The sequence below is a fragment of the Bacillus rossius genome, chromosome 10, assembly GCF_032445375.1.
Source record: "Bacillus rossius redtenbacheri isolate Brsri chromosome 10, Brsri_v3, whole genome shotgun sequence".
NCBI classification, from domain to species: domain Eukaryota; kingdom Metazoa; phylum Arthropoda; class Insecta; order Phasmatodea; family Bacillidae; genus Bacillus; species Bacillus rossius.
The window spans coordinates 35490250-35514778 of NC_086337.1; the positions used below are offsets into that span (position 1 = coordinate 35490250).

At 37.9% G+C, this 24529-nt stretch overlaps 1 protein-coding gene across 2 annotated transcripts in view; it reads right to left on the bottom strand.

Annotated features, from left to right (window-relative positions):
• Nucleotides 1-24529, bottom strand: part of LOC134535946 (nephrin-like) — a 325160-nt gene that overhangs the window by 64143 nt on the left and 236488 nt on the right. For both annotated transcript variants that reach the window (XM_063375364.1, XM_063375362.1), the window contains exons 4-5: nt 16881-16991; nt 15868-16071 (exon numbers count right to left, since the gene is read on the bottom strand). In XM_063375364.1, coding sequence (XP_063231434.1) covers nt 15868-16071; nt 16881-16991 — 315 coding nt within the window. The remainder of the gene's footprint in view (nt 1-15867; nt 16072-16880; nt 16992-24529) is intronic.

Below are 24529 nucleotides of genomic sequence, written 5' to 3' on the forward strand. Positions count from 1 at the left end.
CACGAGGCCATATTGGAAACAATTGTTTCAGATGTTATATATATATATATATATAAATTTTGTTTTGTAGTGTGGAAGTTTTAAAAAGTATGTAGTCCGCCATGTTTATTTCTTATAGTGGTAGGCGGGAAATTAATAACCGTACCGATTGTGCTGAAAATCGGTGGACATCGTTAAATTACATAATATTAATCATTCAAACAACGAAAATATGATTGAAAAGTCAAATCGATGGTTGATCCAATCGAGTGGAAGAGAGATGCCACGCATGCGTACAATGAGCATAACAGGACACATCCGTAGTGGGACATCCGTAGTGGGACAATGTGCGTTACTGGACACTTTTTCGTGCGTGCAGCCGGCTTTCATCGATTTATTAGACGTTGTCACGTCAAAAAATATTCCTTCGGAAACCCTTTGCCACATAAAACTTACGAAATTTGGCGTTAAAGCATAATTATTTTGAACAATGTAAAATATAATCGAATGTTCCATAATTTGAACATATGTTATGCTATCAATGTGCGCAGTTAATATTAGAAAGCTATTCAGTGAACGGTTTACAAATAAATTTTATTGGAGGCACTGGGATCACACAAAGCATAAATGTCCTTGGTAGGAATCCGAACCCAGTATCACTGCAAACACAATTTTGTGATGATGCAGATGTTTTCATGCAAACTTATATGAATATTAATGTTAAATTTACAACAAAAAAAAATACAGTGCACAAAGAACGTTGATTTCTTTTTTGGAATTAACTTTTTTAAGGTTATTTAAAACAATTTTAACTCTACACTTTCCTTGGATTTTTGGTTCTCCCGCAAATATTTTCAACAGATATTCACTTATTGGCGAGTTCAGACGTGATCTCTTTTCAATAACTGGTTTTATCTTGGTTCGACCGCATTTCATGTTGCACAATATTGTGTTTTGAGCGCTGAGCGAAGTACATTTGGAACTTTGAGCTGAACCGACCGTTGAGTTATTTAATTGACAATGAGCTCCAATCGATACAGTGCGAAATGTCGTGTCCGGAATTAGCTCTGAATTTATGGATATTGTTTATTGTTTAATCGGGCGTAAAAAATAGAGAATAATTATTAAATGTCAGATTGTATAAATAATGTGCCGCCAACTGGTATTTTTGGCACAATAATTATAAATTTGATTTTTTTAAAAATTCTGTCACCACTCATTTTATTTATTATTATTTTTTTTGCTGTAAGAACTTAAACTTTTTCCGTCTCCTGTACACTCCCGTTTAATCTTTGTCAGACCTGTCTTCCCAATCTTTCCCAGCATAAATATAATTTGGCAACAATCTGATGACCCAGCAAGGACTATCGTCTTATCCCCGCCTTGGTGCATGAACGTCGCCTGAAATTCGCCTCCGTTTCTAAGTGAAGTGTGACAAAAGGATAACATAAATTTAGTTTACTCTGTTATAACCAAAGTATAACAATAATAAACATACAAAAAAAGATTTTTTTTTTCAAGCGTTAAGATCACATTTTACATTGAAACCTCTATTTTAAGTGTTTGTAATGCAAGTTACATTATTTTAACGATTTAATAATGGTTTTTATTTCGTTTGAAATACTTTTACATTAAAAAGAGGCCTTTTTTCTTAGAAAAATCTATTTATATGTTAACTGTTTGTTTTAGCAAGAACTTCTAATTACAGGTACGTGTTTTTCATAAGAGATTAGGCAATGAGCACATGCTATCTTGTGTCGACATTATCAACCATTTGCATGACACAATAGTTTGCAGCGACTTCATATCGTTCCAGCCCGCCAATAGAAATGCTCATGCCATTCCTTTGACATGTTGCCGTCTGTTGCCGCAGATTGAAAACGTTTGAACTTCGGTTCACGCAAGGGGAGTTCGTTTAGTGCCAGTATGTATTGGAGCAACGTCTAGAGCAATGATCGTTGTATCGTTCTTGGGCGAAAATCATAGGATCGTGGATCGAAGAGCAGAATGGTGAAGCTGGCCAACAGTGCAATACCATGAGTGTAAAAAAAGGCACGCATGTGTTAATTACGAAGACCTATGCACATTTTTACAACCATGATGTTACACTTAGTGATTAATCGCTATACTTCCATTCTTTTTTTCCAAGCAAATATTTGCTTGCAAAAAAAATTGACATTTATATGACGTATGATTACATTTAAGACATTTTGCGTCTCTTAAAAATTAATTTGAAACACTTCAACGTAACCAAATGATCATTTTTATATTGTTATATCTTTAAAAAAAATTATAATTTACTTTATATGAAACTATCCTAGATTTCTGCTATGAAATTTGATACAGACATACTAAACGTCAAACAGAATTTCAACTTATTTGTAATTTCATAGATCATTGTGGGAACAAAAATCTACCAATCGGGAGAGACTTTGGAGATGGACTGGAATGCTAACCGCGTGACTACAGGACTATGATAAAAAAAATTTTAGCTGTGATTACTGATTGTGCTAGAATTATTAAATATAAGTATTATCATTATTACCGAGTGCCAGTAACGTATGTTTTGCCACATCACAAAACATGCCAGGTGCTGGAAAAACATGTATTCCTGCGTTGTACGTCGCTTACGTAACAGGCTACATACGCTGGAGGGGGAAAAAAAATCATTTAAGCCCCGTCGAATCTTGTTAGTTCTTCGGGAATCAAGCTATGATACGACTTCGGCGGGATCCAATTTATTCGCAGCTGGCTTTCAACGGGGAGTTCAATTCGCTCCGAGCCTAGCCGGTTGTTGTTTGCGCGCGAGGTCTGTGCGAAAATGTCAATTACCGGCCTTTTATGCGCATTTATTTGACACGGGGAGAAATTTCCGCATGATTTTTTTTTTTTCGATATTCACAGCGACACAATACTCGCACATCGCCGCACATGATTTCGTACTTTTGATGCTTCCGGTTGGCTCCATTTAACTGTGCTGTTGAAAAGTGTGACAACTCTCCCCCCCCCCCTTACCAATTTTACAAACACCAACCAATTCCCCCCTCACACACAAACACACACACACACACACAACTCGATAATGAGCGATGTGTGAAAACACGTATATGAAGGGACGGGCGCTCGCAGCTAGCAGCAGCGTAAATAAATCTACGCGCCGGTTCACTTCAATGAATATCGAATTCCAGTGCAAAAAAAATAAAGCTCTTTACCGAGTATCCAAACGTGATGATTCTCACGAATTCCGATCGTCGGCAGCGGAAATGAAAACATGCAAAATAACATTTTATTTTTTTTTAATGAGCAACGAGAAAATGTGTCACCCGGTTAATGTTTTGCGATTCCCTATTTATAACGCAATTTTTTTTTTTAAAACGTTCATTAAATCTTCAAACAACGTTAGGTTTGTCTGTGGTAACGCTATACTCTTTTTATCCCAGATTTATTTATTTTTATTCACTCATTACTAAAAATATTCAGATGGCTCAGTTGTAAATGAACAAATTCTGGGAATATGTTGTGCAGTTCAAAAGCTACCAAAAAAAAATTAATTATAATTTTTAATCCTTTGTTTAGTATTAAATTTACATATGTTTTTTTTATTTTTTTACTAAAATACTATAAAATAAACATTTTGTACATATAATGGAATTAAATAAATACCTAATTTTATGTATTGGCAAGTTTTTCTTAGTTCTCTTTCCTTCTCAATAAAATTGAAATCCAAACAACGTTATGTAACATTCAATTATTATTTAATAACCCTACTGAAACATATTTTTGTATCTGCTCATATCAATGTGAAGTCCGATACATGAAGTTTTTGATAATTTGGACAACTTGTATGTAATATTTTAATCGATTCAATGCTCAAGATTCTTCACAATCAAAATTTGTTTGGAATTTTCAAAAATTTTAATTGATATTGGTATAAATTTTAACTTAATTTATACATTGAAAAATACATAATATCTAACTCTCTTTCGATTAATGCAATCAGATATGTAGAAGTCTGAGTATATCTGTGTCTAAAACTATAAAAGGGAAACAAAACTGATAAACATCTCGCAAGAGAAACATTAATAAAAAAAATTTCTATGAAACATCTTTATTTTTCCCCCTTTAAACTGTACAACGTATCACAAAAAGGCTGGCCATCAAGAAATTGAGATTCCCATGTAGCCTTCGCAAACCAGAAAATAAGATTTTGATATGTTTGGTTTGTTCGTACGGCTTGGTTTTTTTGCGTAATGGAACGAAATAATTAAGTCGTATTTTTTTATCATGAGTGTACAGGACGTCTGTTCATCTAAGGTCGTTGGTTATCTCTCCGCGGGTCCGAGAAAAAAAATATATATATACATAAATATAGTCAGAGATGAAGGATAATTTATCGGATTGAAGCGCTAAGGAAATGTTACGCCGACAGAACTGACCGCCGGTAAAACCAAAAGCTGTTTTCCGTCACGCCCCTTACGAACCTCCTCATATTATTATTATTATTATTTTACCCCACCCCTCCTCCGCACACTCGTGCCGTCTTCCGTATCAGATCCGGCCGCGGGCTAATGTAATTGGCTGGGCACTAACATACGCGTTTTTTTCCCCCCTTCTGTTCTGGCGCCGTGGCACTTGCGAAGACAAAGCCACCGCCAAAAATTTAATCAGTCACGGCACGCGCCCTCCTCTCTCTCTCTCTCTCTCTCTCTCTCTCTCTCCCCCTCTCCCTCTCCCCCCCCCAACTCTTTATCAAACGGCCAACCCTGCTCCCATTAACCCCTACCTCCCCGTCCTATGTTCGTTCTTTACTGTCCGGCCAGCGCCGCTCCGTGTAGGGGCATACCCACACCTTGGCTAGAACAGCGCCTCCTACATGGAACGCTATCCTGCACTAGCCTACACGGGGAAAAAATAAAATCCTTACTTTTACAGAAGATTACTTAGGAAACCAGTTGAATAAAAACACTTTTTTTATTTCCCGAGGTATATACTGAGTATTTCTTACGGAAATTTGCGCATGATTTTATATTTTAATTAATGTTTGATTCAAGCATAATTATGGAAAAGATAATTAAACACTAAAAATTTAACTTTATTTTGTTTAACTATGCTTATTATTTTGCGCAGTTAATACTGAAAAGCTTTTCATGGAACTGTTCACAAATGACTAACTATTGGAGCTACTGGGACAGCACAAACTTAAATGCCCAGGTAAGAATCTGTACCAAGTGTTACTGAGAAACAGTATTTTGTAGATGTACAAACTTACAAATATCTGTAATTTTACATGACTATTAATGTATCACTGAAAAAAAAAAGTGTACGGGTGGAATAAGTGTGAGCTACTATGCAATATGTATCCCCATGTGTTCGTTTCCAATTTATACATTAAGGACACTTATAACCATAATTATAAAATGCGCTTATATGTCTTCTAACGGTTATTTTCTCCAATAGGGTGTACTTACGTTATTGTTAATTCCACTTACATCCAATATGGCTAACAATGTACAGATACTTTTAAAGTATACAACCCGGAAAATTACAACACCTCGTGGGTGTATAAAAAATACATACACACACCTCGTATGTATTTATAGACCTACCTATAAATACATCCAAGGTATATATGTATATATACGAGGTGTATATATACATACGAGGTGTTGTAATTTTGGATCTTTAGATCGTTATCAGCTGACAGAAAAGTTTAAACGTGTGTTGGTAACATCAGCGATTTGTTATTTTATTTAAAAACATTTATCGCAGAATTGGCATTAAATGTTGCTAAAAGAACGGAGTGAAGTGTAGCAATGGTATAGAAATGTTAAATGCGGTTTCGCAACAGGAACACTCAGCTTCAGACGAGGGCTACGCAAGTCAGAGAAGCGAACTCAGCGTCACTCGCCAGCAAGCGTGGCTACCTGCATAATGTCAGCGCGCGGTGGGAAGTCGCCACCAGGTTTTTGCGATGAATCCTCTGATTTTTTCTCACCGACAATCAAACCTGGTTCTATTTGGTGGGAGACCAATTATCTGAGATACACCGACTCAAAATTGGTGGCTTTAAACGGCATCAATATATAAATTGATACTTTTAAGTTGTATTTTTAATTATTATAATTAAATAGATTCAAACATAATAATGACAATCATCGAAAAAAATTATATTGCTTTACTTAAATTACATTTTTTTTTTAAATTAAAATTGACGTCAAACCGTTTCATGGAAATTTTAATGTCTAAAATAATGTTTATCAAGGTTAAATTATGGAACGGTAGTAAGTTGTCGCGGTCTGGACGTTTGCCGAACGCACCTGTCTGGGTGTGCGGGATGCTGTGACCGGAGAGACCGCTTCTTGCCAACAGGTGGACATGATTGAGTCTCGGAACCGTCCCCTCCCCCGCCCCACACCTCCCCATCAATCATCCCTTTCCGCTTTAGCAGGAGATGGTAGCCGTTGGCGACCGGGGGGCATTGCCGGGCCGATGTGGACAGCGCTTGGCTTTGACCTCCCCCCAGAGGGGGGGGGGGGGCTAGGTATTGTGCGCGTGTCTGTGAGTGATTGTCCTGAGGGTGTCTGCGCTTCCTCCCCTTTCCCCCCCCCCTCTCCCGCTTTTCATCCAAGCAGCGCAGCTGTGGCACAGAACAACTAGACGTCCAGCGGTCAAACCACCAAAATGGCCGAATGGTAATGCGTCGAGCCCGTAGTCAATATAGGAGGGCTGTTTCTTTTTCAACCTCCAGCGTGCTATTAAAAAAAAATTGGTTGTCTGTAAAGTCGGTTTACGGACGATAGTTTAACGTGACAACGTCATAACAAAACATTGATGAAATGATTGCATACTTTTATGAATAAAATTGAATCATTTTTATTGAATTATAACTATTTTGTATGGATACAAAGGAGTGAAATTAAATCTACAATTTAATTGATAATTTTACTTTTATTTGCACTCATTAATTCAAATATGTTTATTACTTTAACGAACAGATTGTTTAAACTCTAACTTTTATGTTTGCTATTTAACTTCTTCCAAACTGTGTTATTCTGTTCAGGATAGGAAGATGATAGGAAAAGTAGGAAACGAATGGGAGTGTTTCAAGTTTAAAGTGCCTCTAAAAAAACAAATCGATGGTTGTTCCAATCGAGTGGAAGAGAGATAGATGCGGCGCAAGCGTACAATGAGTGTAACGGGACACAGCGTAACGGGACAATGTGCGTAACGGGACACTTTTTCGTGCGTGCAGCCGGTGTTCATCGATTTATTAGACGTCACGTCAAAATACAAAATTCATATAATATTATAATTTTACCACCAAACGTTCAGCAGGGTCTTACTTATTTTTCTGCATAATCGTCAAAACGATCCCAACATTTGTCATGCCGTGACGCAAGCTTCTCGATGGCTTCTTCGAAGAAGTTAGCCGCCAGTGAAATAGAGATACATGGCCAGCCCCTGGATCTCCTCCTCCCTCACAACGCCGCTGCGAGGCGGAATGACTAATGACTGGCTCTCGCGTCGGGAATTATCGCGAGATTTGCGAATAGTGGGCCAGAATGCGCCGCGATATTAGGCCCTGTATCTCTATTTCAGTGGCGGCTAACTTCTTCGAAGAATGCATCGAGAAGCTTGTATTAGGATATGACAAAACCTCAGTCGTTTTGGCGATTATGTATAAAAGTAAGATCCTGCTGTACTTTTGATGATAGAATTATTATGTTATGTAAATTTGTATTTTTTATATCACATAGTAGTTGGAAAATAAATAGACCTCATAGTTATAGAGCAAGTTAAATATTTTCCGCAACGTACCATAGTATAAGTTTAGGTTTTCTTTTCTAGTTTAAAAATTTCTAAAACTAGATTTGTGAAATATTTTGTACGTTTAATTTTTTTTTTTTTTTTACCTTGGTTAGGGAAAGGAGGAATCTTAAATCCCAGGCTTCACACACGTGTATGGTAAAGTTTTTTCACCTTTCGTACCATTAACCTTGAGCGAAAAAAAATATCGGTTTCCTTATTAGTTTCTTATTACTTACAAATTGGTCAAGCCGAGCGTGTTTGTAAGTGCCGTGTATTTTTACCAAAAAAAAAAAGCAAATCATCCTCTTGACGCATCTCTGTTGACCACAATATGACTACAGGGAGGATTCACATTTTGAACGCAAGTTAATGCGGTCGTTGGGGCACAGCTACAGGCACGTGATTGGCGGGCAGCCGCGGTCACGTGGTCACAGCCCCTCCCCCCCCCCCCCCCACCAATACTAACTCTGGAGGAAGGGAGAGGAAGGGGGTGAAGGTTAGTCTTCACCCGCCATTTAACACGGGGGGGAGGGGGGGGGGGTTATTCGCGCCCCGTTGGAAGCCGCAGATCGCGCTGTGGTCTGGTGGCCGCCTGCCCATTTTAACGCCTGAAATTAATTTCGGTAATTGCCCGCAGCCAGCCGCACTTTGTTCACTTGAACGTACACAGGGTGAGTCAGGTTTCGACCGACAAACATGAAATGCAGGTTCATTACTTAAAAAAAATAGTTGAAACGTCTTATGGTCTAAAGTGTTCCCCAAAACTGATATAAGTCTTACAATTTGGAGCTAAACAACCGTTTTTTTTTTTTGCAAATAATAGAGAAGTTATTAATTATGGAAAACTACGCATATTGAAAATGTTAATTTGGACAAAAATTTTTACAACCATCGCAAAACCTGTTGCTCAGTAAGTTTTTTTCATTAAAATAATTCTTTCCGTGCATTTTTTATGAATTCTTGTTTCAAACTCCAATTGTTTTAATTATATCATTTAAACGACACTGACTAGTATTTTTTTGTGATGGTTGTAAACAATTATTCAATTAAACAGTGTTCCATCTTCAACACTTTCTTTGATTTTTGCTGTATACAAGTTCTTCATCTTCAAACTTGAGAAGCACTTTAAAACATAAGTCGTTAGTTTGTTTTCACAATAATTTTTCGTGATAAATCTGAAGCTGAAGTTTGTCGAATTCTGATTCAGCCTTTATATGTTATTTTATTTAGCGTGGCCCTTTTCAGCCAATAATCAAAAGTGGAAATTCGCTTTTTTTATCTTTCTTATTAAATTGGTTTTAACTTCCAATAACGGGTATGTAATTTTTTTGTGCAATTGAATCTTGCTTTGATCGGTGATTTTAATTTTTTTACGCCTCATTAGGCCATTGTATGATTTAAAATGCATTTAATTCCGCTGAATTTTGAAATTTTGTGAAGAAACGAGTCACAGCAGTCAATGCAAAACTGTTTATTTACATTTTAATAATAATGGAACATTTCTTTTTAGGTCATGGAAAATTTTAAAAAGTGAGGAATAAAACATTCTTCTGAGACTGGACGATTTTGACCACAGACGTGGCAAAATATATGAATATATATAATCGTGTATGTCTAGTTCTCGTAAGCAATCTATATTTTAAATTATTGATTTAGTCAATTTGAACCTAGCAAAGTGTTTTGAACTATGTCAACCCCACAAGGAGTTGTAAACTAGCAGTGTGCACTGTATGCAAATCAGCAGAAAGTGTTTTGTAATTTTCTGTCATCATTTACTGTAAGAATATTTAAATACACCAAGTGCATGAGATAGTAAATCTACTGCCTAAAACGTATTTTTACGTATGGACTTAGTGGTCAAATACTGATTCACACTGATTTATCAGTGTTATTATATATCGTCGAAAATAATCAACGTTTATATGCGCATTATAACTTCAAGTTAATTTTACTTTCCTTCCTAGTGGTCCAGGTGTTTTGTGACTATTGTCCGACTAGTATAGAATCAAGGTGACACAAGTAACATATCACATACTTGTTAATCAAATTAATAGTTAATTAATATAGATGTATTAATACCATTATAGAGACACATTTATCCAATTTTGTGTATTTTTAGTATCAGTGAAAGTGTAGAAACTGGGAACGGAACTCTTGTGTTTTATTTGTGCCTGACATACATTTTCAGACAAGTAGCAAGAGTTATGCTAAGCTTTATTTGTTTTTAAAGTAAACACATTCTTTATTTAAACCAGTATCTAAAAATTACTGTTTAAGGTGTATGTGTGTTCATGTGTGCCACACATTTTAACTGTAAATACACCTTGTCCAGCAATCGCTATGCTATTTTGCTGTACCATTTCTTATGTTTACAGCTGAAATTTTTAATCCGCTACATTTTACTGACATTAAAAAATATTCACGTCTTTGTTTTATCTGGCTATCAATACTCATCCTACTGCGCTGTGATGATAGTAAACAATCAAGGCGCCCATAAAAAAAATGTATTGTTATTATTGCCATTATCACATGTACGTGTACACAAAAGTAACTGTACATAAAAATTGGCTACGAACGTGAATTCATTTGTACAGTGAGCATGTACAATTTTATTGTATAAATCCGCTGGATAAGATGAAATGATAGCTACACGGCTGCTTGTGCAAATAACGTGGTATCGTTTCCATGCGCAAGGCTTTGAACTAGCACACAGTTTTCTTAGTCATGCATAGAGATAGGTACTATTTATACCTATAATGGTGACCTTAACAATGCAACACGTAGATATAAATAGGTTGATGTAAAATTAAAGTCCCTATAGTGCTTCAAAATACGGTTTTGTAATATTCATACCTTAAATGTATGTTGTAAACACGTGTTTTGACCAATTTCACTAACTCTTATTGGCTAAATGTGAGAACTTTTGACCCCATTTTGTTTACGTAGCCAAGAATTCAGAAAATTTTCGTGTTCTTGTGAAGATCTACACATCGGTTTTCAGTCGAGCTGTGCAGGCGCTTAAGAACTACTTAAACTACGAAAATCTCTATATTGTATATGAAAGTGTTCTAAAAACTTATAGCATAATAATTATTTATTTTTTCTAACAGTATAAACATCTGAAATTGTACGTGTGACCTCGTATAATAACACTCTTGATTTAAATATGATCGTACCAAACTTGGTGAGTACCTACACTTCATTTTATCACTCTTGGACTTGCTTACCAAACTGTTAACTTGCGGTTCATTCCAGTACATTTTGAATATTTGTAAGTGCCTTCTGAAAGTCAAGGTTATCATTAAATTAACTAAATTTATTTTTAATACAACAATAAAATTAGTTATTTGGAAAATAGCTTTCAAAATATCTTCTAGTATATCCACAAATACAACAGTGTACATTTTTAAATATATTCCCCTGGTACTTATGCTATATTACCTACTTATAGTTTACATGAGTAAGCTTAAATTTTATTTTGCCAAATTATAATAAACATGAAGCTACATGAAATGTTTTTGTACGTCCTAAAAATGTATCAAAAATTGCATACTAGCAATTGCATAATAGCAACAAGGTTACATTATTGGCAACTACTATTTTTTTTAAGATATTCCTTCTAAAACCTTTTTCTAATTATCTAATTTGATTAATTCCTGACTGCAAAAGCGCCCTAAACGAGCCAGGTTTTTTTTCCGCTAGACCGAAAGCCACTTGTCCGAAATGACGGGGAAACGGCATTCGGTCAAACGTCTTGTCAAAATCAAATGACGTAAACTGCCATTACTAATTTTGGTTAAACGACTTTAGTTCTATTTCTGGTCGGTCAACTGCTTCTTGGCAACAGTTGGAAAAGTTTTCCCGGCGAGATAAATTTCCGGACGACGGTGAACGACGTTCGGCAAAGGCCGCTTTCGATCTCCGGCTCCCGTGATTTCAAGTTGTTCTCGCGTCGTGAGTTTCTGGCGAGCCACCGACGAGAGCGTGATCGTAGCTGGAGTCACGGTGTCTTTGTCACCCGGGTCACGAGCACTCGTCTGCTGTTCGGCCCCCGAGTGACTTGGGGAGCATTGTCGGCGAGACAATGCGACCAGAGACGAGGAACTCTCCCTGGCTGTGAGGGTTGTGTCGGTGGAGCTGGTTGGTAGGTAGACGTTCCAGGGAACAGCTCCGTCCCGCGACGGAACTTACACATAACTTGCGAGGAGAGGAGGAAACTTGTAGGTGGGGGGGGGAGGAGGGAGAGAGAGAGAGAGAGGGAACACCGGGGTCATTTCCAAAACTTGAGGTGGAGCCTTACAACACTTGTCCTCTCCCCAACCTCCCTCCTGCCCTACGTGTGTACAACCCTTCACTGTGCCTCTGCCCCATTCCCCCCGTTGAGGTCTCCGTAACCCACTGCCGCGTATACCTTCAGTCTCCCTGCGGCGTCTTCGGGCGGCAAAGGAGCTTGCCAACTTCCGCCTCCCCCAAAATTTAGCGCGACGACCTCTGGTGCGGGAAGCCTTCTTTTCACAGACGAGAGAGCCAAACGCCCGATCGTACATCTTCAGGTTTTTTTTTGTTCATGGTACTAATGATAACTAATGGTCAATTAGGTTAGGATAGCTACATTATAAATACTTTAAAACATTGTTGATTTGGTTAGGACAGCTACATTAAAGATACATGTGAAATCATGTAAACAAAAAAAAAAGCGAGCAAGAACTTCGGGGAACTTCGGGTGTGGCTGTCTCGTCTGTGAAATGAAGGCTTCCCCTCTGGTGTGCTCCCGGCGTCCATCCAGCACAACCTCTCCCTTCTGTCGCGCTGCGGCGACCCATTACTAGGACCGTGCACTTTCCGCGAAAAAGTTTCCCGACCAACTGTGCACCGTATTTTTTGACGTGACAAAGTCTAATAAATCGACGAACGCCGGCTGCACGCACGAAAAAGTGTCCCGTAACGCACATTGCCCCGTTACGCCGTGTCCCGTTACGCTCATTGCACGCTTGCGCCTCATCTATCTCTCTTCCACTCGATTGGAACAACCATCGATTTGACTTTTTCCAGGCACATTAAACTTGAAACACTCCCATTCGTTTCCTACTTTTCCTATCATCGTCCTATCCTTCACAGAATAACACAGATTGGAAGAAGTTAAATAGCAAACATGTATAAAAGTTAGAGTTAAAATAATCTGTTCATTTAAGTAATAAACATATTTGAATTAATGAGTGCAATTAAAAGTAAATATATCAATAAAATGGTAGATTTCATTTCACTCCTTCTTTTTATCCATACAAAATAGTGATATTTCAATAAAAATGATTCAATTTTATTCATAAAAGTATGCAATCATTTCATCAATGTTTTGTTATGACGTTGTCACGTTAAACTATCGTCCGTAAACCGACTTTACAGACAACCAATTTTTTTTGTAAACGTAACAAAACCATTCATGTAAAAACTACATATATAGGTAAATTTGTACATCTAAACGGAAAAAAAACTATATCACTACAAAAAAAAGTGTTCAATGTTAAACTGCGTTCGGATTCTTAAACGGGCATTATTTATGCTTTGTAATTTCCCAGTACCTCCAATAATTCAAGTTTTTCACAATCCGTTCCCTGCTTAGCTTCCCAACTATTAATAAGTGCACATTAATAAGCAAAATAAAACCAAATAAAGTCAAATTATTGAAAATTCGTTCATATTTCCTATTTGAAAAATTATGCTTGGTTGGGGGAAATGATTTATTTATACTCAAAAAGTTTTTTAAAATATTTTTATAACAATTGTTAGATATGTATTTTGATCCATTTTCGAAGTGAGTTAACTTAAGATAACCAAGAATTAACGAAGATCCCTGAATAATTTGTAAGCAGCGTTCATCGTAAATTTAAGGTGAAAATTTCTAACAGTGTATAAGATCAAAATATTTAACATTGTGCTTGCACGTGTTTATATTTATATATTTGCAAATACCACAAACGTAGTAAATCACAACTCTACACTTTCAATATTAACATATTAAAACAACTGCAAAGAAGTGAAATCTCCTAAGAATGTTGTTCTAATTGCTTCAAAAAGATTTTAAAAAATTAACCTGGTATAAAAAAATTTCAATTAAATTATGCTCTAATTCGTAAAAAATTCAAGCAGTTTCATATTAACAGAGAAACAAATTAATTGTTCTACATACACGCAATAATTCGATCAGCTCTTGAATAAACGCGTAACGGTTTTGTTGGTGGTGGCTTCCGTTATCAACTCAATAGCGAGCGCTGAAGGATGATTGTGAAGTGTTTCTCATTTCACTTAGGACCTTGCTTCGATCGCAAAGCAGCTCTGCACAGGCGTGGCGAGCCGGCTTGACGAGAAACAAACAGTTCCGAGAAAACAACGAGAAAGGCCACGCCTTCCGAGCGATCGATTAAAATTTAACGAGCGACAGATAAAGCCGGGGATTGCGATAATTTCCCTACGAGCCTCTCGCCTGATAAGAATGGCTGGCTGACAAGACGATTCGCTGTAGAATGTGCACAGAAGCGACGATAAACTGATAAGCATGACATTCAGAAGCTCTTATTAGTCATTTTTTAAACTACATTGTGATGTAATATTTAAAAAAACACTAAAATAAATTAGCATAAAACACTGAGGCCGTGTCAAATTCACCCGGAAGAGACATTACACTATTAAAAAAAATTCCTTAAAATACGAATAACGCTGTTAAAAAAATATCCAAGGATCTTCGTAAATCTACGGGTAAAAAGTTTTACTTAATTCGAAAATGAATCCACAATAATATTCATGGTATATAATTAAAAAAAAAATTCAAAAACTGATCAGGACTCGTGCAAAAACACACTCATTTCTTCCACATAAGCGTTTGCCCCCTTTTTTTTTAGCCGAAAACAGAATTCGTATGTTGATACACAGAGTAATTCATACGAAGATACGGTTATCTGGAATTACGAAGAACTCTTCATTTAAATGAGGTGAATTCTTCTTTGAAAAGTCCGTCAATTTACTGTAATTTATAATTGTTTACCAGCGCTGTCCACATCAGAAAGTAAGGAAGATAAAGAGTAGCAACTCAATGATATAGCTAACAACACTCTTATATTCTTTGGAAATAAGTGAACTGTGCGGTATTTTTCGGTAACCTAACAACCTAAAATTCGTTAACATTTTTAAAGAAAATATTGGCTACCTTGATTTTTTTTTGTCGTTCGTTTCTTGGAATATACACTAAATGTTTCAGATTATCAATTTTCCAATACGAAACGATCAAAAACACTATGTAAAAGTGCTTTATCTTTTGTTTCAAAGCTTTAAAAACTGCATAGGCGCAAAGTATGAGTGACGTAAATCATAATTTTTGATTTCGATAGCAAAAAAAAATACATACGAGCACACGCCTGGACACGTGCACATGGCAGCCATGCTTATTTCATTGCTATCAAGATAATTCAACACTGTCAAAAAAATTCCATACTATTATAGTTTGCAATTATACCCAATAAGCGACTCCGTTTGGACACCATTCCATAAGTTCTGAACTAATAATGTATGTAAATTTACTATTTTTATGTCGTATAAGTTATTTTATATTTAAAACTAAATTACTGATGTAGGCATTTCTCAATCGCATTTTTTTGTGGCCATATTCCACCACCCTGGTACATACTGTAATTTTATTTTAATGGAACACAGCACAAATGATCCGTGGTTAATCAGAATGGGACGTCGGGAAAGAAAAATTGCCCCAAGAAGTGAGCGCAAGGGTTCTCAAGGTTGATGATCCAGCTTGGGAGATGTTTCGGAACGCTGCCCACACGACCTGTTGGTTGACGCGGATTTTAAGTTGGAGAAGGGGCGAAAAGGCACTCACGGTTGACGCCCCAACTTGGGAGATGTTTCGGAACGCAGCCCGGACGACCTGTTGGTTGACGTGGATTATAGGTTGGAGAAGGCGCGAAGGGTACCAACGGTTGACGCTCCAACTTGGGAGATGTTTCGGAACGCAACCCGGACGACCTGTTGGTTGACGTGGATTATAGGTTGGAGAAGGGGGCGAAGTGCACTCACGGTTGATGTCGAGGCTGACGGACTTGGAGGCCGGCGCCGTGAGGTGCGTGTTGGACGCCTGGCAGACGAGCCGCGAGTGCAGGTGCTGGCGGCCGATGTTGGGGAACGTCAGGTGGTTGACGGTCACTCCGTCGCCGCGGTGCTCGTAAGAGTCGTCCACCACGGAGTTCTCCAGGAACCACACGACCTTGGGTCGTGGCCGTCCTTCCGAGGGCGAAACAAGCACACACACACGTGGGTTCAAGCTTATCCCTCCAAAGAGAAAACTGAGCATGAAAAACACTACGCTTCAGTTTCTTTTATGAATTCCCAAAGTAAAAGTAATAAAACATAATTACCAGCCTACCAGAAATATATAATTACCTGTAAAATTGTTTTCAAACCAATATGATTTTTTATAATCCCCTTTTTTTTACCACTGCTAAGATTGGTTGCTGCATATTAAATAATGGGGCAGATGTTTTCTTTTCCCCTAGTGGGGTTGTTTTCTCGGGATACTCCAGTGTTGCTGCATTATAACCTAAGCCCACGTCTTTCATTCATCACGTTGGGTAGAAAATATCAGGTGTCTTACATAAAGCTGGTAGCTACATTTAAAAGCCAAGCCCCTTTCACTATCCTTGCGGATATGCGAAACTGCAAACTCTGTACCTCAGAGCCATGCGAACCTGAGCCACAGGAACGTGATAAAATTGCTCTTTCAATGATGCTGTGTTTACCAACAAAATGCACGTTCGTGTGGCTGGCAAGAAGGAACTAATGATTAAATCTCCTCCAAAAGGAGAACTTTTACCAACAGCCACAAGTATTTAACTTTGTAACTGGAATTAATTTTTGTTTGGCCGAACTAAAGGGTTTGATTTTGGCTCTAAATGGTTTAGAAATAATTTCGTTTGAGTTATCGGCGCAGTGGTTCGACAGAAAACTAGCTTTCAAAGACATGCATTGCAAACAAAACCAAATATTCTTAAGCATGTTGGCAATCTGTCGCAGCAGCATTCATGCCGACTTACCTCCCGAGACCTCGCATATCAGGTTCACGTCACTGCCCTCGTTGTACGGCTCCAGAATCTTGGTCTGGTCCCTACGCTTCGCGTCGTATATGATTGGTTTCTCGGGCGGAACTGCAACAGAAGGCAGCACTAGGCATTTAGGATGGAGTACGAACTCGCCCACACTATGTGTATACCCTCATTGGCATTACGACATCTTTGTTTAAAAACACATCTACTTAAAAAAAAAAAAACACCGACTGCCTGAGAGACAACGCACATCTTAAACAAGTGGGTCTATAATCATGAAATTTTTCCATAGGAGTTCCTTATACAACAAAAGTGAGTACAAAGGAAGGATTTCTAAAAAATTAATCCCCCTTGTGGGATTAAAGATTGGGAGATTCCTTCGAGCATACGGCTGGTACATTCATAAAACATCCAACACGAAAATATGTTTAAAATGTTTGGAGATACTGCTGCATTATTTACAGGGAATTTCCTTCTCATATTATGAATAGTGTTGGAAAGAGTAATTTCTTCGTAGTGAAAAATCTACTGTATTATATTGCATTCCACACAGGAAATATTATGGATTCAATACTTTTTACAACACTTTTTTAAAAGTTTTTTTTATCGATATTTTAAACTTCATTAATGTGTAACTCATTTTAAATAAATATCGTTAGCTTAAAATGGCTTTAGGCTTGGCGAGCTTGGTCTGAAATATGCCATTAATCGCGTCGTGAAATAGAAACACGTGCTATTCGAGATGAATCGGAGAAACTCGAGCATTCCTGTCAAGTGTCGGTAAATCGGAAATAAACCCTTCACTTCGGTAACTGACTGGAAAGAAATCCCTTTACTTCGGTTTCTGGTTTGTGGTTTTCAACACTGTCAACTGTGGGCTATTCAACTTCATCCTTGGCTAGAGCGGACTAAACAGTACAGATACTATAATGTACAATCCATAGAAATGTTGACGGATATAGGATGCTGAGTGCATCAGAAAGTTTTGCGAAGAAGTGGGAATCTAAATAGCCGAGAACCATAGATAGTACCGGAAGATATTATTTGTGCATCTATGTCCTGTCTTACCAAAAACTGTGGATAAATATTAAAATAAACAAAATAATTAAAGTAAAACGATATTCGGAAATACAATGTGGTGAGGACTTATCACCATTAATACTAGACATGAGAGAAGCCATTTCGTGCGTCGCTGATGATCCTAGCCGTCAAGGAGAAACGGCCGGTTGGGCTCTTGCGCGATTCAAACGTCCGAATAGGTCGTTATTTCTCTGTAAGCTGGTTTACGGGCAGCCCCGTAGGATGGGCAGGGCTTAGTGTTTACAGCGGCTGGAGAGAATTCAGTTTAATTGGCAACGCCGCGTTTATTGGCTTTCGGATAACAGGGCCATGGGAAGGGAGGAGTTATTCCTAGTTCCTAGCCTGAACATGGATGCTCGTGCAAAAAAAATGACACAAAAACTTCATAACCGTGAGTTAAAACCTGTAAATTCACAGTCCCATCGCAAGACGTATCTTCACGACCGATGTCTACAAACGCTATTGACGTTTTCCAGCTTATCTAGATATGCATTAAAACTTCCCAAACCAAGCTTAAAATAAATGTAATGTGATGACATCAGTAATTAAAAAAAATACTCTCATATTATTTCCTATTGTTCTAATGAAACAACGAAGCTTCGAAAAAAGAGCTGTAATTTCCTAATTTACTACATCGTGTAGCGCTGACAAGTGTCTTTCGTAGTCGTAATTTGAACTCGGTAGTAGTTTCTGTATCAACAAAAGGTTAAATAATTTCATTAAATTAGTTGACTGAGAAAAAAATATTCTATAAATTCGGGGGGGGGGGGGGGGGTTGTGAATTCGATTCAAGATCCAGAAGTACGATGTTGTGACATCCTGATTCATCTGGGCTGTCCAGGTCCATTGCTTCTGTATCCGATGCGTTATCGCCGGATTGTGCCGATGCAGACGGCTGCAGTGCTAGAGACGTCGTGTTCGGACGCGCGCTCGCCACTTTGGGGCGCCTGGGCGGAGTCCGTTGCCTTCTTGCAGGGCTTCTTTCTTTCTCAGTCGATGGAGCAGACATCTCTCTGCATCGGGAAGTCCTGATGGTCGGTTGGATTTGGATGTAACTCACTGCTTCTTCGATTTCTTCACACTTTTGGTTTGGGCATTATTCTTTGCTGCTTGTGTATAAAAAAATATAATGCATGAAATATTATTTTTTTTACAAAAAGTAGTTTATACACGCTTCTGCGTAGTTTCGTCATTCTGGTGGACGCGGGGAGGGGGTGTGCGTTGGCGACAGCTTTTCCCGTTGTCGTCAGAGTGGGCTTTACGACGGTACAGCTATTATCCTCGAGTGTATAGTTCGGCCGCGGTGGGCGTTTTCAAAGTATCCTATTTTCGTGTCGCCATGTCACGACCCCCACGTACGAAACGTAAGACCTTCATTCAATTCACGTCAAAAATTTTAGAATCCAACGTCCTTTTGATATATTTTATGAAAGTACAATTTAATATATACATTTTACGAAAGTATTAATTATATCCCATGGAAATAAAACGTTAAGGATTTGGGTATGTGTAATATTTTCCATTAGAGAAAAAATTTATTTTTATATTTATGTAATGAAATTCAACGCTAGAGCTTTGTTAATGTGCTGTAAAAATCGCTGTACAACAAAACTCATTTCATGATGGCATTTTTGTGGTCAGTTTAAGCGAGTTCCTTTCAAGCTATTGAACAGACTCATATCATTATCCTTTGAGCTACGGTTTGCTTGCTGACCAATTGCTAAACCTAGTGACTACAAATTTAGACCAGGCACCCACCACACAGACTAAACCACCCTTGTTTCGACCTCTGTTTAAAATGGATAGCTAAATTTTAAAAAAATATATATTTTTTTATTATAACCTTCGTGTAATATTATGACATAGTACAATATCTCTAACAAAACCTTTTGGACGTTTCTTTTTCAACATGAAAACGTTTTCAAAGAGGCTTTCACACTAAGGCCTCGCCAGAGTTGGTGATGAAACGCTTTTGTTGCCACTAAACAAATTTTAATATCTCCTGACTCGAAGGTTTTATCAAGTGTTCTATATATTTGGAACTAGACCACTGTATGTTGTATGTTATAAGCACGGTGGCATAAGTGCACTAAGTCATTGATCGGGTTAATTAGAGCATCGAAGTTCACCCTGCGCGATCAAAGAATTAGTCTCACAGCTCCGCAACGGAAAGTGTTAAGCGAGTTACTTGTGCGTCGTGCTATGGATGTTGAGGTGCTCTGAAAGGTTAGCTAAGCAGGAAAAAAAAATAGCTGTCGAGTGAACAGATGTGTGCCCGGGTGACAGTTTACAAAACGTTCTAAAACTGCTTGCATCAGGCAACGCCGCGCTGTCACAGAAGCGTTCAGCGCCAGAGGCGGCGGGACAGGGCTAGGGCGTTCGGGCCGGTTCGTGCCGAATGAAACGAGCGCCAGAACTCAACCAACAGAGAGAGAGAGAGAGAGAGAGAGAGAGAGAGAGAGAGAGAGAGAGGCGCCTCGTGTGCGCCGCGGACTGGAAGCGTCGACCAGTACAGAGGTCAGGGTGGCTGAACTCGTACTGTGAAGACTCGATACAGATAGGACTTTTATCGTTGAAAGATTTGTGCCATGGAAGTGCATGACTTGATGTAAGCCATACGCCATTGCTTAAAGCTTTAGCAATGGTGTATGTCCAAAAGCTTACATCAAGTCACAGATGGGACGATGACGAAGTAAGCGAAACCCCGTTTCAAATGTTTTAAAGGTGAATTAAATATTTATTTACACTTGATAAATGCAAAAAATTAATTTTAAGATCAATCGGGAAAACAATATTAACATATACATTCATAGAAAGGTGAGTTTCATTTCTTTTTCTCTTTAATTATACCTGATGGTCCACGAGAAACGCTTTCACGTAAAAAAATAAATATATACGGTAGTGTAGAGATACTAACCACCCCGATTTTTTTCCCCCTTTTTTTTCCCCCGTCTCGACATTCGTGCAGTGTGCGATTGGAACCTTTTTGTCCGGAAAAAGTTGTGTGGCTTCTCCGCCCGACGGTGCACACAAAGCAATCCATTAGTATTGTTTGAGCGATTGCGTCGGTCGGACCGGTTGAGTTTTTTTTATATTTTTTCTCCTCGCCCCCGTTCTTTCTGTCTGTACCGAGTTCAGTCTTTCGCCCTCCCGCTACCCCCTCCCACCACCGTTCCAAGACAAAACTCCCCAGGAATAAAAATAAATAAATAAATAAATAAATACAAAAAATATCAAGGCTCAATCCGGTAGCGCGAAAAGAGAATGACGGCGCCGCTGGGAGTGGCAAAGAGGAGAGGAGTGAAAGGAGAAAGACGGAGTGAAAGAGGAGGAGGAGAGAATGTATTTTTCCTCCGGGTTTGAAACATATATCCGCGTCCCACGACCACCTTACGACGACGGCTAACGCCTCCGCAGCAGTGGTCGGATGAGAAGTTCCATTGTAGGCGGATAGCTTTGTGCGCGGCTAGAAGTGCCGAAAAAGGGAGATGGTGGGGGGAAGAGAAGAAGTATGAAACACAAAAAAAAAAAAAACATGAAAGTGAAATTCTTCCTCCAATGTTTTTTTTAAGAATTTATTTTTTTTTTTTCTCCGCGGACTGCACGCGGAGAAGGAAATCATGCCAGCGAGCCTTCGTCCTTATATTGTTTAGTAGAGGTACACGCGCGAAAAAAAAAGGTTATCCGAGTAAAATGCAGCGATTCACGTAACTTGAATTTGCTTAGGAAATATCTACGATTTCGATTGTAAAATTATTTAACGAACGGTAACGGTTATTTTAAAAGAAGGTGTAAGACGCCAGAAGATTAGATTTCACCGAGAAAAAAAATCCTCCAGGTTAAGACTTCCATCCAGTGAATTCCAGTTGAAAAATGTGTTTTATGTTTAAAAATGGTGTTTTAAATCTCTTGTCAAATCAGCTTTATAAAGAAATAATATACGTATATTGCCACAGAATAGCATACCGAATAAATATTTTTTTTTAATATTTATTGATATTCTATTCTTTGTTATCTATTTGGTATATATCGATGAAAACCAATCAATAATACGTTCCCGCTATTTTACAGGAAAAATAATCTATAAGTTCTACGAAATTGCTTTTAGAAAAATGACTAGTCATTTTTACTCTTAACAGATATAAAGTTTACGTCATAACACTGAATAACACTACTGGCTCATTTGAAGCCTGGCAAAATTTTCAGGAAAACATGCAAGCGGTTAAAAAAGGTGTTCTGGAATGTCCCGCCAAATTTTTTAACGTGTGGAGGAACAGCTATATTGACAAAATAAGTATGGATCTATGTGTGATTTAGAAAGCCTCAAACAGCAACCACTTAAGATAATTAAGAGAATGCTTCTGAGAGTACGAAAATAGAAAGTTAAAGTTCATTCAACAAGAGTCATTAGCTAGATATCAATTTTTCTTTCTTTAACGACTAAAATTTCTAAGGAATTCTAACCATACATGCTGCGATGATAACCCCATGAATCTCGAAAGTAAATCTTTTCTTAAACATATCGACCAAGATAAAAATCAAAAAATTGTCATATTATTTACTAACCAACGCTCTCAGACTATCTTAATGCATAGAATAGCTTAGCAATAAGAATCTTTAGTTAGTATTGATATATGCGAAACTACGCCATGGAGTCTGCAATCTTTATGTTATTGCTGTCCATCTGTGTAGCAAAATGTGTTTTGCTTGTAATTAAATTTAACTCTAGTTATTCTGACTGTATTTTTAACGTGTGGCGTTTTTACAGTTATTCCAAGCGAGATTTCTTTTCAAACTATAAAACAAACTTCTGGCAATAGCCGTCACACAGCTACTATTTGCTATGCCAACAAATTTCTAACCAGAGTGACTTCAGCTTTATTGTGACAGACACATTCCATACATTTATACCTCCACGACCTAACGCAAACTTTTAACCGTATAGTGGGCAAAATAATGAAACAACTACGTAGCCCATCAAAACCACGTTTTCATAAGAAATTTCTGAATAGAAGTTCAAGTTTGTCAATGCATTTGGACCAGGGAGATTTGGACCTCTGTCCACGTAACCCAACACGTCAGAGGGTCACGTGGACCTATCAGATATCTGTTTCCGTTGGACACACTTTGGGACTTTGCTATTGTAGACGGGCCTTGAAACGCACAAACAATTTTAAAAGATTCTAATCTTACTTAAGGTATACAGTATCCACCACAGACTATCGTTGCTCTTCTTTATCTTCTTTTTTTGTTGACCCATTTTATTCCGTCCTCTTAAGACTTCAAAGAAGTTCTTTTGAGAACACGTGCCTGCTCGTCGGTCAGACTAGACCGTGCTTGAGCCTGGGTTCTGAGCGAATTCAGGTCACCGCCGCCCGCCGTTTGGAAAACCAAGAAATCCTTCAAAGGAAAACACTGACATAAAATACGGTATGAATCTGACAACGTTGTAGAAGACTTGTCTGGTAAGGTCGCAGCTTAAATCCAATAAAAGCAAATTGAAAGAAAATATTTTTATAAAAGTTTTTTTATGAACATCTAAAGCGTTATATCCACGTGCAGAGGGAGAAAAAAATGTTTTCAAGTGTTGTCTTTTTACGAAAATACCAACTATAAGAACTATATATTAAAGAAAAAGTTTGAGTGTTGTTATCCACGCACGCTATAAGTTAAAATTATTTTGATAGTATACACTAAGCCATTTGGAAATTAATAGTTATAATTAACTTAACTTCAGATATTTTAAAATACACACCAAAATCTAATACAATTTATGTCACCAAAAAATATTTTACAATTTAATGGTTATAGAGATCTTATATATATACATATAATTGAAGTACTCGGTGCAGCCTGGACATATCCCAGTGTGAAAAGACTTCATTGTTTTGAGAGTAAAAAATTTACTTTTCAAATTAATAAATTTTAACAACTGGTGGATGGGTGATTGGAGTTTTCTTTTTACGTCAGATGTAGACAGTAAATATTCCTTTTATTTCGATCAAGAATTGTTCAAAATTTCATCAAAAAGTATTCCGACGTGCTTTAGAAGTAGGAAAGGAAGAATTTGAAGGGGGTTATTTTTCGAGATTTCCTCTTATTTTTTATGTCAAGTGTGCAAAGTTTCATGAAACTTGAATAAAATACAGGGTTGTATAAATACAAGCAAAGAAATAAATTTCTTATTTTTTTTCTAACCTAACTAAAACTAAGTGTATTTTGGAGGGGTCCGGGTTAAGGAGGGACCTAGGTGCGTCTCAGGCCGAAGCCCATACGCCTAGTCGTTCTGGGATTAGCCATGCAGGAGGGGATTGGCCAGCCATGGCAACGATTGGCGCCATGGCTAACTCCCCTCACTCTTAAATCTATGCTATAACTAGAGATAGGTTGGGCCCAGGTAAAACCTGCATAGACACAGGGAAAACCCTGGGCACATTCATGCGGGATGCAAATTGGCATGCATTACGGTTAGGAATTTACAGGAGACAGAGGATGGTCTGGATGAAGTGTTGGACAGAGTAGAAAAGAGTCTACCATGCGGGGGTTGGGCACTTGGACTC